Source organism: Dermacentor andersoni, chromosome 3 (assembly GCF_023375885.2).
Source record: "Dermacentor andersoni chromosome 3, qqDerAnde1_hic_scaffold, whole genome shotgun sequence".
NCBI lineage: Eukaryota > Metazoa > Arthropoda > Arachnida > Ixodida > Ixodidae > Dermacentor > Dermacentor andersoni.
In genome coordinates, this window is record NC_092816.1 from 102,792,145 (window position 1) to 102,808,619 (window position 16,475).

At 46.0% G+C, this 16,475-nt stretch overlaps 1 protein-coding gene across 3 annotated transcripts in view; it reads right to left on the reverse strand.

Moving 5' to 3' along the window:
• Positions 1 to 3,002: 3,002 nt before the first annotated feature.
• LOC126541402 (nose resistant to fluoxetine protein 6-like) overlaps positions 3,003 to 16,475 on the reverse strand; it is a 42,093-nt gene continuing 28,620 nt past the window's right edge. For 2 of the 3 annotated variants that reach the window (XM_050188169.3, XM_072287268.1), the window contains 6 exons: positions 15,329 to 15,510; positions 12,014 to 12,136; positions 10,439 to 10,559; positions 8,760 to 8,949; positions 6,411 to 6,553; positions 3,003 to 3,710 (listed from right to left, as the gene is read on the reverse strand). In XM_050188169.3, the coding sequence (XP_050044126.1) occupies positions 3,495 to 3,710; positions 6,411 to 6,553; positions 8,760 to 8,949; positions 10,439 to 10,559; positions 12,014 to 12,136; positions 15,329 to 15,510 (975 nt within the window). In that variant the 3' untranslated portion in view covers positions 3,003 to 3,494. The remainder of the gene's footprint in view (positions 3,711 to 6,410; positions 6,554 to 8,759; positions 8,950 to 10,438; positions 10,560 to 12,013; positions 12,137 to 15,328; positions 15,511 to 16,475) is intronic. The other variant, XM_055076218.2, reaches the window with a different exon arrangement.

Below are 16,475 nucleotides of genomic sequence, written 5' to 3' on the forward strand. Positions count from 1 at the left end.
TACCTTGCGGTGGCTGGTCGCAAATCGCGGCGGCATGCAACGGAAGCTCAAGAATGATGCTAAAACGGACCCTCAGCAAAGGATAGTTGGCAGAATGAGGGGGTAAACGTGCCGAAAGTGCTCGAAAACGTTACACGGCCACGCAAGAAGTTTTATTATTCGCAAATACACCCATGCTCTCCGACAGGTGCGAGTAGCAAGCGTCTGAGCGATCGGCGGCAGCCATCTTCTATTCCTTTCGGAACGGGGCAGCCTGCGGCTATTCCGAAGAAAATTCAGTTTTGTTCGGCATATTAATGCATCTTTATCGCGTACACGTCACTTTGACGCGGTGAGTTTTTGCGGTTTTGTGACGTCGCGTGACAGGCAGGTGAAGTGGGTGCAGCCCGAAAGCTTTTTACCAATAGCCGAGGGCTAATGGCGAAAAGGGGTCGAATCAGAAATAACTGTATTTCTTTTTTCTGTCAAATCATGCATAATCAGTGCGTACACATCATATCAGATGGGGAGGTATCGTGGTTTTCGTGACCTCGCGTGACAGACAGGTGAAGTGGGGGTGGTCGAAAAATGTTTTTGACCAATCGTGGAGGGCTGATAGCAGAATTGGAATAGAAAAGTTTGGAATAGTTTTACGTTATAGCGCCCGTACTTGCTGTCCTTCTTTCTTCAAGGATGAGGAACATGATTTCGCCACGTGCTACCTCAATACTTAGTTCTGCACTTTTATTCTGATTTGTCATTAAAAGTTCATTGTCTGTCTGTCATTACGATCGCATTACGCTCTTAGCACACCAGGATGGAGCTTAGTACAATCAAGGTGATTATATTTTTGCACGTTGCACGCAGTTACTGAAATGCTGTAGAGCCTACGTGTTTGCGTAGAACTTATTGCGAATTCGGCAAGTGCGTCTATTCCATCCCAATGCGCCTATTCATCCAATCATAGTTGTCCTAGGGCGCCCCGGTGCGCGTGGATGCTATTGGCCGAATTCGCCATCAGATACTAAGCAAGTTGAGCAGCATGCTCTGTATAGAATGTATTCACTCTGACGGCCAACAGACTCAGCAAAATAACCAATTACTGGACCAGGGCAGTCTGGCCAACATAGGGGCATTACATTCTAAATTGCGTGGACTGCCAGTTACAGATCTTTTTTTTTTCCTTTCTCCGTTGTAGCAAACAGAGAACACACAATCATTTGCGTATCCGTGTATAGTGACTGTTAGCTGGTGCTCCTTCAGCTGGTGCCTCCAGCTGAGGAGGCGCGAGCTCTGTCAGCTATCGAACATGGTTCTCGTGTAGCTGAGTGTGAGCATCGCACAGTTATAGTAGCTCAAGCGCCTCAAACAGTATCTCAAACAACGGCGGCGGTGTCAAGAACACCTATAGGAATGGCGTTTCGTCTTTATGGGATGAAGCAGTCGACTGTACCGATGACCGCGGCAACATTATGTAGCATTCGTCGGCATGTTTGGCAGGAACATCGACGGTTCCGAGCGAGCCGTTATGTCGCGTACACTTTTATCGGCTTTGGTGCAAGGCGACGGTGCTCCATCCAGTAGACGTGTGAGGCATTGGCTTCGCGTGTCTTGCACTATCACCGATTCCCGCCCTCTCTGGGCGGGAATCGCTGGAAGTGCTTTCGCCGCCACTGGGTACCAAGGCTCCGCGGTGCGCTTGAATCACAGGAACTCGAGATGCGTCGTCTGCGTTTGAGCTGTCCGTAGATGAGGTCGGAATACTGGATGAAGGCTGGTACAAAGCCACGACATCGGGAGGTGACAGGCGCGCTATGTCGATCGGGCAAGACCGCCAGCGCGCGTGACCTCAAACTTTGCTTCTGGCAGCCGTCGTTCTGAACTAAACAGACCTTTAGGAAAGGGGGAGCCCTGAGGCCACTCACTGGTGGGTCACAGTGACCGCATTGGTAGGCCATGCGCTGTCCACCGGCTTAGCCGAGCGCGACGGCGCCACTTCATGCGCCGGCGCCTCCGTGCGGGCAAGCGATGGCGAGCTTGGGGGCCACGTCCCCGGCTGCTGCAGATATAAAATGGTCTCTGCATCTGGCAGTGAAGGTGTGGACTCGGATAGCGACGCCGAGTTCAAGACCCGCAAGAGTCTGCGCCCGAAGTCTACGGTGGGGTGATCTTCGAACAAGGCTGCCGAGGAGGTACTGAGCTGCGATGGCGCGTCGAGGGGGTGCGCGTCACGAACCCCGGCCGAGGATCTGTGCTGGTCGCACTGGCCACAGGCAAAGCAGCGTCGACCGATAGTAGCTATCATAAATGCACTCCATTCGGGGCAGAATCGCTGCTTCACGCCTTCGTACTTCTCCCAGGCGTTGTCGCCACCTCGAAGCCGCCCCGCTGCGACCAGCCATTTTTGTGGCCCGGCCAGGCATGGCGAGCATCCAACAGGTTTACCTTCTGCACAAATAGATTGGAATCATCATCCGGTCTTCCATGACAGCCGGTTGCATGAGGTCGCAGCACCTGATCACGTCCGCCAGACGGCCTGTCCAGCAGCCCGGGGACCCAGGGGTATCTTATGGTATGATATTCTCGCCAAGGGAAGCCTGGACGGCATTCAAAGGCTGGAGGCCCTAAAGATGGAGGAGCCGAAGCGCTATCTCAGTGTGAGATGGCAGTGCCGCGCACCAGAAGACGGTTATGAAGGCGCTGGCCATAACTTAAAATTGTTAGGACCACATCAATATAAGTATATAATATATGAATTTATATAGGACAATATCGCTGCGGGTGTTCTCCACTGGAGCACCAAGGAGGCTTGGATGCCATCCCCCAACGGTTCATTCGGTACTTCCGGCGGTGGTACAGCAGTGACCTCCGGGACTAAGGAAGCGTGGACGGCGTTTCTTGGAAGGAGGGACGCGGAACACCAAGGAACCACTATGAGGCACTTATGGCTGGGAAGCCTTGAGGCAGGAACGCCTTAAGGCAGGTTCTTCGTAGGCTCGCCATTATAGAAAGAGAAACCGAAATAAACTATGAATGTTTATTTCGCGCAGCTTTCGTGCCGTTTGTTATCGTGTAGCCATTATTACTTGCCACGAAATCTTCGTAGGTGGGAAAAATGTTTCCATCTTTATTTTTAAAGAAATCAGCTACGCGACAGAACTGCACCCTTAGGTTACAAACGTTTGTACTGTGCACCTGTGCTTCGAAGGTCCTCTTTTTAAGCGCTAATAGTCACCACCAGGGGTCGTCTTAACCAAAATGCTTGGGACATTTCGCGTATGCACTGTGTTCAGCCGCACAATGTCGCAGGCACTGAATCGCCGCTGAGGATCAATGCGGGTTTTTCCTAATGAATATGGAACATACCTCCGAGTGTCGTAGACATTCTCATGCTCTTTCTTTACGTCACTGCACTCTCACACACCCAGCTTCTGTCTCTTCTAAAAACATTACTGCACTGCTTCACAGAAACGGTGACCTTGCGTATAACAGTCTTTGAAGTTCTCTTCGCACGGTTAGCAGCAAGAAGAAACGGCGCCTTTCATTGTCTTCGGTTGCTTAGCGTCGCACTCTGCGGGTTCTTCTGGATGCCACCGCTTAGACGCACTTCGCCTCCCAATAAGTTTGCCGAAGATGAGGCTACACAGCGTCGTTGATGGTGCTTCGCATGCCAAGTATGCAACATAGGCGAGAAGGAAACTCCAAACCAGCGTCGCGAACCACAGCGTGACCTGCAAAACAAGTGACAAACTCTTAACACCGATGCGTTTAAGACAGACCGGGGCCTCGCAACGCACGCTTCCCATCGCACGCTTGCATTACCAAATACACTTACGACAAAACAAGCGAAGATGTCACACTGTTTGCGATAAAGCTGATTCAGTGTTCCCCTGTGTATATAAGAATATTAAAAAACCGAAGGCAAATAAAGGGCAGAAACATGAGCATATTTATAGCAGAGAACGAAGCATCTCTGCGTGCTAATGGTGATGACCTGGTAAATAAAGATTCATATCGGCTGCGGTGCGGCAGGTTCCATGCTGGCAGTTGGAAAAAACTGATTCATAACACGAACACAAAGACAAATACTAAAAACACAAAGAACAAGAACCTTGTTTTTTGATAATGTGACACTTGAAAGAGACGCGAACAGCAAGTTCCTTAGAATATATGTGGATGAACAAATGTATTGGCTTACGCACGTTCATGACGAAATTTGTAAAATAACTGCCTGCTATTGTTAAAACTTTATGTGCCTTGCCGAAATCACAATATCAAGACACTTCATACGGAGTCTCACAGCTTTATCTACGCAGTCCTATATTATACGCATAATTAGTCGGTATCTTAATCTGTAGTTCTACATAGGAATGAATGAATGAATGAATGAAACCACGTTTATTCCACATTAAAATGCGTCGAAGACGCTGCGGTGGAAAGAGGAGGGGTGTTACTGGAAAAGGGGAAGGGTAAGGCTGCCTCCGTTTTATTAATGAACGTTCTGGAGGCAGCTAAGTGGGGGCGGCATGACGCTTGTGGCTGTCGCGGAGCCGATCGCCGACGGGTCGGGCTGCAGGGTCCTGAAGGAACAGCAGCAGTGCTCGCCATAGCTCGATGGCATGGTCCGGACACGTGGTATCCGGGCAAGCCCAAGTCCGGAGAGAAGAAGGCCAGGGTCCCCGCTGTATGGTGGCCAGGGCACGAAGCCTTGGTGGGATGTAGAGGGGGCACTCCCAACAAAGGTGGTTTAGATCAGCACGACATGTGCACATGGAACAGAACCCACTTACGGGTGGTGGTGTGCCACCCTTGTGGAAACGGTTCAACAAGTGAGGAGTAAGGAGGGTGCTTGTCTGGATTCTCCGAAGCAAGACTGACTCTCGCAGTGTGAATACCTTGGGTGGAAGTGACGGTATAGAGAGTGGATTGCCCACTGCTGCGAGGTAGGCGGCACGTCGTTGTTTGGTCGCATGCTTGTCTGCCATTGGGTCTGCTACCTCAGGTGTGGTAGCTAAGAGAGGATAAGGATTATCGGAGGCTCTGGCTAGCGCGGTAGAGAGATGAGCGCGCGCCAGTCTATGAGCCTTCTCGTTTCCGGGGATACCGCAGTGCGCAGGGACCCAGTGAATGGTAACATCGTGACCGCATTCGCGGAGCAGGCGTGCCTGGTGCCGTATATTCTGCAGAACGGGATCTGTGTAAATAATATCAGCACATGCCCGATGGGCAGCCTGAGAATCTGTGTACACATGATGGTGAACAGGGTCAGTTTGAGATGAAGTTGCGAGGGCCCACTCCAAATAATCTAGGATGGCCATTAGCTCAGCGCGGATGCTGGACATTGCTTCTGCTGATATATGATGGCGGTGGTTCTGAGTTTCATTTGTCTGGTCGTACCACGCTGTCGCATAACAGGTGTTACTAACGTCGGTCCTACTAACTGGTCGAAACATAATCGAGAGGAATTATCTACTTACTAGATGGGTACAGGTGTTGAAGAAGTTACCTTTAGCGTCGGCTCTTCCGAGTGTGGAGCTTCTAGCCTCTGCTAGTGTACATCTTTCGTAATCTCTTTCCACAAATACATTCCATAAAGTAAGTGGAACGATTTTGCGAAATTCCATGTCCCGTGCATTGGGAGCACGATAAAGATATCCTTGTGCTGCAAATTAATCCGGAGTACACCACTACGGCCTACCTGATAATCAAATTGTGGTTTGGGCACGTAAAACACCAGAATTCAATCATTCATGCACATTTGCAACATTTTCCCACTTAGTGGAACTTATGCGAAATGACAATAAAAGTGTATCTAAGTTGCACAAAATGCCGTTGTCCGAGCCATCTATTTTCTATACCTAAGCAACAGTCAGTCAGATTCGCCTATAGAATGCTTCGCATACTTTCGCGAACCACTTACGTTGTTTACCGAGTCCTATTACAACGCAGCACATTGGTTGAAATATTACCGAACGTGGATCGCATACAAGTGTTGAAAGAAGTCACCGCTTTCTCCTTTCGATCTATGTCACCTTGATTATTGCAAGTTCGAAGTATAAAGAAAAATTACAGTACCATAAATATGTTGCGACGTGACACTGGAATACTGTAGCCCCATAGAAATAGGCGTGTAACCTCGGCAGAGTGTAGCAACGGCTACGTTTGGAGCATGTGCCAAGAGCTGAAGCCGCAGCATAAATGGCACAATAAGATAGCGAGGGCAGCAATGAACTTGTGGACATCAGCGCCAGTGGCGCAATCTACATAACATGACATCTCTTAAAACGTATCGAAGGAATCGCTGGCCTCAGTCGTTAACGTAAACGTTACTACTAATTGCAGCATTTCGACGCTTCTGAAATTGCACCTTGCTTCTTTGACCACCAACCTGATATTCTGAAAAAGTCACTTCTAAATGCGAGTCAACTTACCACATTGAAATGAGACCAGAATATGCGTTCTCTCGACGCGTGCAGCATGAGTTGGATAAACGGGAAGTGAATGAGGTAGACGCAGAACGACAGCTTGCTCAGAGGCACAAAGGCATTCCAGGACAGGAACTTGCTCAAACAGCCTGCAAAGGTAAACACTTCCATTGTACGCTGTAAGTCTTCGATGAGATGTGGCGTCTTTACTTTATTTGTTTTCTTAGCGACCTGCGAAAATCGGCGACCTTTAAATGAGAGATGTCGAAAGTGACTCATGGAACTCTCGCCGTCGCTCAATGCTGCGGCCTTGCTGCAGCATAGTTGTTGCTGTAGCGACGTATGATTGCGCAATCCGTGACCGTACGCCATGTCTCCTTTAGCATAATTTGGTGATCACGCTGTGAAGGCGTCTGTACATATTACGGTTGGCCCCACGCTTGCAGCGTTCTTTAGTGTACGGGATGATTGCAATTACAGTATTGCGACAGGGGCCTGAAGTGCCTGAAGTGCGACAGTGTCTGAAGTTCTCCTGCCACTCACGACCCGAAAGGTGGGTTGACAATATACACCATAGACCATAAAGCAAAACACTGAGCTTCTCTCAAAGCTGTCACGCACGCCAGAGAGACAGAGATGATGTGTAAACATGCAGGCAGGTCGCTCTGGTTGGCACCCTCCATGGGGAAGAGGCAAATGAACAGAAAAGCAGAGAGGATCACCAGAGTACACCTCGTACACAATAGGACTTTAACATAATCTACTGTGTATTCTCGCACACGGTATAAACTTGAGCCACGCGAATATATCCCTAGATGTGGTAGCTGCCACGGCCGTGATTGGCGGTAGCTAGCATTCTCCAGGCCAATATCGCACGAGTGCAAAAGTACAAAGGCATGTTCAAGGGTGGATGACGGACGCGGTGGCGAAATTGAGGAAGGACTGCACACCTAATGCAAAAGATGTGTGTTCGCTTCTCAAATGCAGAAAGCTGCCTATTCGTCTACTTTAACTTCCCTTTCCCTTATTATTTCTACTTTTTAATTGAGTATAACAAATAACTTTCCCTTCATGCTCTCAGTGGTTTTATTTTTCCTCGTATTGTGTTAACTTGCAAAGCATTTAACCCTTCGCATGAGATCAGCGTCACCACTGAGTGGTCTTGTAGGTCAAGTGAAAAGGTGCGTTGCATTTAATCATGCTTAGTACAGTCACTGAATCGGAACTTTTTACGTACGATGATTTCGGCACCTGCCTGATCTTTTCGGTGACTCCTGTGCTTTCTGTTTCCGTTTTCTCTGTGACTAAGGGTAACCGGCGCCATCTAAATATGTGCCAGAATCTCATTTAAGTAGGCTTCAACAAAAGAAAAGCACGCATGAAAATGCGTTTAAGGAGGCTTCGTTTTTCAAAAATATCGCGAGTCCGCGCCGTGCTAACCAACGTCGGCATCGCTGAGACGTGTTTGGAGCGTGCCGCCTTCTCACGGCTGCACGCCCTGCAAGCGCTACGGAATCGCCACATAGCTAGCCGACCATTCAATATTCTGCATTCGCGACACATGGCGAGAGAAGTAGCGTTGGTTGCGCAAGACGAGGCTGACACGAAAAAGCAAGGTGCGCTGCTAACGTTTCAAGGTCCTCGGCACCGTTTCCATGCCCATGTTAGCAAGCTTCCAAAAATTCCTACTATATAAGGATGTGAACACACTACACATGAGGTACGCACCCACGTTTCTAGGTAAAGTGCAGCGTCCTTCGTACAAATTGTAAAGACAATCTCTAATAAAGTTGAATTCTCATTAATTTCTTAATGTGCCTATTCGTTTCCTTTATTATCTTCAGCACAAATTACTACGTGTCGCTACTACGTTATAATTTTAATTCCTTTTACATGCCCTTTGAACATTTTTCGCTTGCTTAGGATTAAGCATGAAGCGCCAGCTTTACCAACCTTGCAACTGATTCTACAGAATAGTGTAAAGATGGTATTGTCAAAGTGCGCATGGCTGTAAATGAGCTCGCCAACGCATATGCGTTTCTTATCCCGTTTTCCAAATACCTACCGACATGCCAAATTATTTATCACTCTTTTTATTATGTTTGTCTTGAGAAAACGTTACAAAAGTGTGCATGCTGACCTGCACGCCGCTCTGTATTCGAGCAAAAGCTTTTGTTAGGCTACGTAGCCTTTCACCCGTTTCTCTTCCTGTACAAGAATAAATAAATAAATAAATAAATAAATAAATAAATAAATAAATAAATAAATAAATAAATAAATAATTAAATAAAGAAAGAAAGAAAGAAAGAAAGAAAGAAAGAAAGAAAGAAAGAAAAAAAGTTGCACGATCCTTACCACCTCTGCCGGACGAAAACGCCAGCGTAATCCAGACCAGGAAGACCGACCAGAAGATGCGGTCAAAGAATGATACAATCAGGGTTACTTCTTGCGTGGTCGGGTTTGCACTCCGGTACCAGGGAAGCTTAGCGAACACGGAGGCCAGGCCACAGCTGACCGACAGGCACCATCCCGCAATCTGCATACTCTGGACAAAATTCGCGAAGGAATATTGGGCTAACCAAGGTGGGGACATAAATAGACACGCGTCTTCTTATAATATTTGACATTCTCTCGCTTATTTTATCAGGGATACGTCAGATGTTGGGACCAAGAGAGGTTGCGCATTAGTCGTTTTGACACAAGAAACAAAGAGAGAGATAGAGAGAGAGAGAGATGCCAGTGAGAGAAAAGCAGGTTGCTCAACTTGAGTTAAAGCCTTCGGTTTGCTACCATGCACTAGGGGAAAGGAGAGGGGAACGAAAGACGGAAAACGAGAAACATAGAGCCCATAGAACAACTCGCACAATACAACGAAAGGTAACATCAAAAATCACTGTTTAGATAGATGTAAGTACGAAACAATCGTCGAAATCTTTTCCCTTTCATAAATATATATGGTTCCCTATCTATTACATACGAGTTCCTCAGGAGTATTGCAAAGAACATGACGAAACATGGTTTGAAACATGGCTTCAAGCATAACAATTCAAGACCTTCTTCGCTAACCTACATCAGTACCAGAGTCGCGCAAGTGTAACGGCATGTAAGTATCTTCGTACGCGCGGACGCTAAAGCAATCCGCGTATTACAGCAATAACATGACACTCTTTATAAGGCCTCCTACAAGACCGATGAGTGCAGGGTCGATTGTGAGGCTCACGGGTACCACCTCGGAACCATGGCATGAGCAGTGTTGAGAGATGGGAACATATTCGGCGTGTACAAATTTCATGTGCGATTGGTAGCGAGAGCGGCGACACGCACCATCAGCATGACCTGCTGATTCAAGAGCATCAAGTATAGCATCGCGAGCAACATTCCCAAATGTTCCTCTCATGTCAAGAAGCATAGCAACGGGTAACCATTCACGTGACTCTTGATGCTGAACGTAAGTAGCCCGTTCGATTACTCTGCCAATGGTACGAACGTTCTGATAAACGCCTTAGTTCATCCCAATTTTGCTGGTTTCCATTCACTGCGAGAGACAGCAATAGGTGCCGAGGCATACGGTTGGTTTTATTATTCCATGTTCCAGTGATATCAGCTGACCTTTATTTAGCAATCATTCGGTCATCTGCCGAAGTCTTCTGGCCAAATTGACAAAGCATCTCATTAGTAAGCGATATTTTCCATTGGCCGCCCGTAATCGCTAATATGTTCAGCATCAAGATAGCCTGAAAGTTTGTCTTAAGTATAAATTTAGTGTAAGAGGGTTTTGTGAATACGGGAACTCATTTGCTACCTTGCTAAAATTATTGCCCCAAGAAAAAGCAGTGTTGCGCAGTGCAATCACCGGACCAGGTAGCCTATTTCTCCAGTACGAAGCTTCCTTTCTGAGGAGTTGACAAAGACTTTCTTTTAAGCTCGGTGCTGATTTTACACTTCACCCTTTTCCCTTCCCCTTTTCATTTCATAGCATGGTGGCGTTTGTAAGAATGGACAGGCGAATAAAAGAAAAGGATTCCTGGACCTACCTTGGTAATCTTACGCTGCCGGAAACCTTCCACGAGAAAGAATGCTATGCAGCCACTGAAGTAGCATACAGCGTGATAATAAGGGTGCAGATAGAATTTCTCGAGCGTATTTGTCATTGTACTGTAACGAAGCAAAACGCAAAGCACACATGTCACTCAAGGAGGCTGACCACAATATTTTGTTATATATAGGCGCAACGTTTTGGCAAATGCTTCAAAATTTTGAACTGTGCATCTCGAAAGCCAGACTAGTATGTGTTTCTGCATAAATTGTTACGTTTATTAAATGTCACACCTTCGTTTGTTTCATTATGTGAACCCCAACAGAGCAGTAGAAAATTAAGCCATCGATGGATATTTAAGCATCCCTTCCTTCCTGCCTTCCATGCTTATTATTGGCTACTGCTCATCGCTACAATTTTTCGTTCGCCTTGCGCAATGGCGTTCAATAAGCGAGAAATTTTGTTTTATCGTAATCTGATTTCACTATAAGTGGAAAATGTTCGCGAATCTTTTTCACTTAACTAATGGAATGGCGTTTCACATAATATCACGAAATAATCACATGACATCACAGCACTTTATTTACTAAAAAACAACTCTTGGGGGGTATTACATATTGTATTGTATTTCTGTACATTTTAAATGCCCCTAAGAATAAATGTGTAGAACCGTGTATCAGTGAAAAAGCCACTGTTATCCTGAACAATGTTCTGTAGACTATCACCCATTGCACGGGACATTGTATCACGCATATGTAGTTGAAACAATGTTTAAGGGTGCGCTACGCATTCTGACATATTTAAAGGTGGTTTCATTGTAGAGGCGCGCAAAACAGTATACCGGTTAAACATCGAACATGTGTGGAACATTGTCAATTTCCCTTTAGTTCCAGTTAAATATATATGAGCGTTAAGGAAATCAAAAAATAATTACATGGAACGCTATTTTATTTGGGCAAGTTGGAAATATTTGAGAAGGTTTTCACTTATAGCTGAGACCTAGATGGAGCGATATTGAGAGTCTAAAATGGCAAAGCTATAAAAACCAATAAAGAGCTTGGCGCTAACGTTTGCTTTTGATCGTTTTAGGCGCGCCGTGAAAAGCTGGACCGATGAAAAACGATGAAGTCGGGTTAGAAACACGAGCAGTAGTTTGAACTGAGGTACGAATGACTCTATGTTAAACATGAAAAACGGCGACTTAAAGCAAGCGCGTGTTCTCATAGTAGGCAGCAAGTAACCTAGCCAATAATCACTCTTACATTCAAGATGACTTCTAGCATTCTAACTACATACGTTGTGAAAACATTGCGCTTTTCTGTCCTTCTTCGACATGTTTTAAACGCCCCGATTCAAGCATCATCGGTTTCTGCCAGCTTAACTCTGTATGCAAAGAAAAAAAAAAAAAAAACAGGTACTTAAATGGGAGGAGTCGGGAAATCAGTGCTAGCTTCAATGTGTACCGTTGCCAACTTCATTTACTGTTCCTATTATTAGTTAGTAAGCAGGCAGTAGGCTTTCCTTCTCGTCAATACATTGTCAATACTTTCGACTAATCATCTCTGACACTTACTTTAAACGGGGACCAGGAAATATGAGGAACGGAAGCACGTGCGAGCTCGCCACGACCCACGTTCCAAAGGAGCAGCAAATTCCAGCGAGCAGGACAAACGTGCTTATGGCCAGTGTCCTCCGACTGTAAAAAAATAACGTGCACAACATCGTACACCGCGGTTAATACGGCAGCGGCTTTTACTTGGCGAATCGGACCAACTTTCTTTTTCGTGCTTGAAAGCGGTAGTTGGTTTTCTGAGAATAAGGCATATTTCTTTTTGCTTTTGGCTATAGTCGAATGGCCACTCAGAAAATTGCATGCAAGCGTTGTCGGCTCGAGTCCCGCCACTCAGGGTTTCTCAGTGTTGTTATTATTTATTATTTCTTGTTTTTTGTTTTAATTACTCCTTCACGCATTTAACGGATGAGCACCATGTCACTCGAATAGTTGGAACATGTTTCCCTGTCAGGATAAAGTACGACAGCAGCCGCATACTATTTTTATTCCTCAGGAGTTTATCCAGATACAATTTGGGCAGCCACGTTTTGTGCATTCTAAAGAGTGTTCTCTGAGAGTAACATACGTATACTCCACTGAACGTAATACCTTAGTGCCAGTCTACTTTTGCATGGAAGCCAAATGCATTCCTCCATTTGGCAGCCACGTTATTAATGCGAATAGCATTCTTTGCCTACTTAAGCCGTATTGAGCCTATATATCTATCTATCTTTCTATCTACGAACGGGTGGATGTCTGATTTTCCATCTATCTATCTATCTATCTATCTATCTATCTATCTATCTATCTATCTATCTATCTATCTATCTATCTATCTATCTATCTATCTATCTATCCATCTATCCATCTATCTATCCATCTATCCATCTATCTATCTATCTATCTATCCATCTATCCATCTATCTATCTATCTATCCGTCCGTCCGTCCGTCCGTCCATCTATCCATATAGCCTCTTACGTCGACCAAGTTCACCAAGTTCTCTTTCTTTGGGCCACTTAAGTGCTCCTGGACTTGCTGACCTCGTGGTCGTTCCATTGTCATCATTCTTGCTTCGTGATCTTACTCTCGTCATGTCATCGTCACCATGCCATCGTCTTCACTCTGTCATTTTATCATTGTCATCACTTAAGTGATATTATTCCATTGTCGTCGTGCCATCAGCGTCATGCCGCCTTCGTCGTTCTATCGACGCCAATCGTAATTATGCTGTCGTCATTCAATTATGATTCTGCCACCCTTTCCGTGCCCGTCATCGTCATTCAGTCTCTGTCATGCATCCGTTGTCAGACTGTTGTCTTGCAGTCGTGGACGCGCAATCCTCGTCACACCATTTTTATTATCCTACTCTCGTCATGCCATCGTCATCACGCCAGCAGGTTCATGCAGGTTCCATCGTACAGTGATCGTTACGTCTTTGTCATCATACACTCGTCACCATCAAGTGGTTCTCATGGCTTTGTCAAGCCATCGTCGTCAGCGCGTCGTCGTTGTACAGTCATCGTCCTGCATTCGTTGTCATACCGTAGTCGTAGTGCCGTCACAGACGTTGCATTGTCGTCATTCTAAATTCGACATCCGGCTCTCATCATGCCGTCGCCGTGAACCATCGCCGTCACACAATCGTTTCCCCATCGTCACCTTTTCATAACGTCATCCCATTGTCGTCAATTTGCCATCATCATACCACCTTCGTTTATCTTTCGACGTCATTTCTAGTTCGTGAATTTATCGTAATCATTCTGTCATTATTAAATCATGATTATGCCTGCGTTGTCGTGCAATCGTTGCGATTGCGTCATCGTCAGACAAACGATATCATGAATTTGATGCCGTACTCTCGTCGTCATGCTGCCATGATCGTGTTATCGCCGTCATCACCGCGTATTCGTGCGGTTTTCGTCGTACCATCATCGCCACCTGTTGCCCTGACAGCGGCGGCATCACGCTGTTGTCGTTACACCACATTTGTCCTCCCATTGATATCATTCCTTCATCGTCATTCCATCGTCACTGTGTCAGCATCATACATTCATCGTCATGGCGCCATGCTGATGGGTGGCCTCGGCAAGCGTATGCTAAAGCAAAGTGGGGCAAGCTCGGAGTAATTTATAGCAAGTGGCGCATAGTCGAAGGAACGAAAGACTCGGAAATTTCACTACACGCGTTAAATCAACGTCACTCCAGGAATACGGCCGGTCGCTACCTTGCTTGAACGCTATTCACATTACCGTCGACAGTCATCGGAAGATCTGCCGTAATGTTTTCTCTCTAGACAGGCCGCACCACAACACAAACATCTACTGTCATATACTTTTAACAGTGACCAATTACGTAAACTCTAATTGGACAACTATGCTTCCAGGGCACTTGCTTAGGAATTTAAGCGCGATTATAGAATAAAATTGGTATTTTTACTGGGCTTTTTATTATCTTAGGACACCTCCTGCAGTTATCGTGTAGGGTGTAGGGTTTTCATGCATAGCCCGTGGTGGCGATGGGATACGGTACCGATACCACAGGTGCAAGTAAGGTACCATAGCCTACCGGTAACTTACACCTTCCAGAAGCGCTTGGGTTTAAAGTGGACTGAAGCATCAACAGGTCAGCAATCGAGTTAGCAATATACATTTGAAAAATTTGTAAATAAAGCAGGGAAGACATTGAGATGACGGGATCCGTTACAGGCATAGGCTGCGGTACAAGGTAGGCAGAGGTATTGAGGAAGAGAAAAAGATTAAGGAGACATATAGAAATGGTAGGATGAAAAGCATGTATACCATACCTGATTAGTTCAAGCAGTCCAGGTGACTATTTGTAACGGGCCCGTCTTAAAGGGGAAGCAAATCGCCATGCCCCATTGAGTAAAAGCTAGGCTTTCCAATTCTCAAATGAATATAATGGGAGCAAGCGCCTACTTCAATTGTCTTATACACATCGCACTTATCACGTGCCCACTTCGTTATGAAGTTCACCGTACACCCCATATAACCACGTAAAAGACTTAACAAAATATCAAACGCGGCGCATCTTTTATGCATAGCCTTTGGCCGCAGAAGTAATATGCCTGTAATGTAACCATACATGATTTGAAATCCAAGGTAACAAGCACTTCACGGCCAATTCTCAGAGCGAATTCTTCACTGCCGATTCTTCACAGTCAATTCGTATTGCCAACAAATCAGAATCATGGAACACGACACAATCATGGAACCTAACTCTAGCAGACGATGGACACAAAACTACAGCAATTCTTCGAAGACATGCGTCAGTGCCTATTTTGTAAATTTGCAATGAGGCTGTAAGACCCGCTTACCTTTTAAATATTGACACCACCAGTAGAGAGACCAGGAAGAGCTGGAAATCGGCTGATAGGTACCACATGTGCACCAGCGGTGAGGGCGGTGGTGGTGGTGTCGCAATGTAGCCGCGGGAATGGTTAACTTGGTTGTCTAGGCCGGAAAGTGCCCCACCTGAGAGTCCCGTTCCACGTACATTCTTAAAGTGATAAAATAGAGAGATATAAAAGAAAAAGAACGACGGGGGTGTGGGTTGGTAGCTTTGCAGATTGTGCATAGTCATGTTCGCGGCACAAATAATCAAAATTCAAACAGAAGGAAATGCAACATGAACGTGATTGTCTTCGAGGGCCACCACAGGTGACACCAGTGCTGCTAGCACTATGACAGAGAAAGTGGCATAACGTGACTCCCATTCGCACCTTCGGTTCATTGCGGCAGCCACAGAGTTTCATAATATTACTAGAGGAAACTTTGGCGCCCGCGTCCACAGGAACTGGTGGAGCTACCAGCAGAGCATTTGAGCCGGCATGAGAATTATGGGTACCACATTACATTGCAAGGTGATCATTTTTAAGAAAGCACTGTGTTTTAAGTAACTAAATAAACATAATTAAAATTATCCGAGGGCAGGATTCGAGCACAGGACATCTAGCACAGAATCCCGGTATAAAAACTTTCCGCCAAAGACGCCCAGACAAGCGGAGCCATTGCAATTTGCTGCCATTATGCGTGCATTCACAGTCTTATTACCTTCTGCACTAAAGAAGCAAGGTAGAGCCGCAGAGCGAAGACAGCTTGCCCCAAAAGCGTATATTGCTTTGAAATTTAGTCCAGCTTAATCCAAGATAAAGCATAACAAACGAGGCCACAAGAGAGTCTGAAGCCCCAAGGTCGAATATCAGACAAATACATGCCCTTCCCATCATTCCCATGGTGACTGAATGAATTATATATATAGTGAAATGTATGACCACAGCCAGCGCAGCTTGCTGATTGGGTGATTTAAGCCTTGAGTGTGGGGTTGCAGAAAACATGTTTCATTCCCAAGACAGCAATTTACTTGCCCACTTATGCAAACTAACGCGACCTCCGATAAACAAGCAGAGCGTGTGAATGTGTTTTGACGCAAAAGTATCAAATGTCCCATCGAGCGACAAAGCC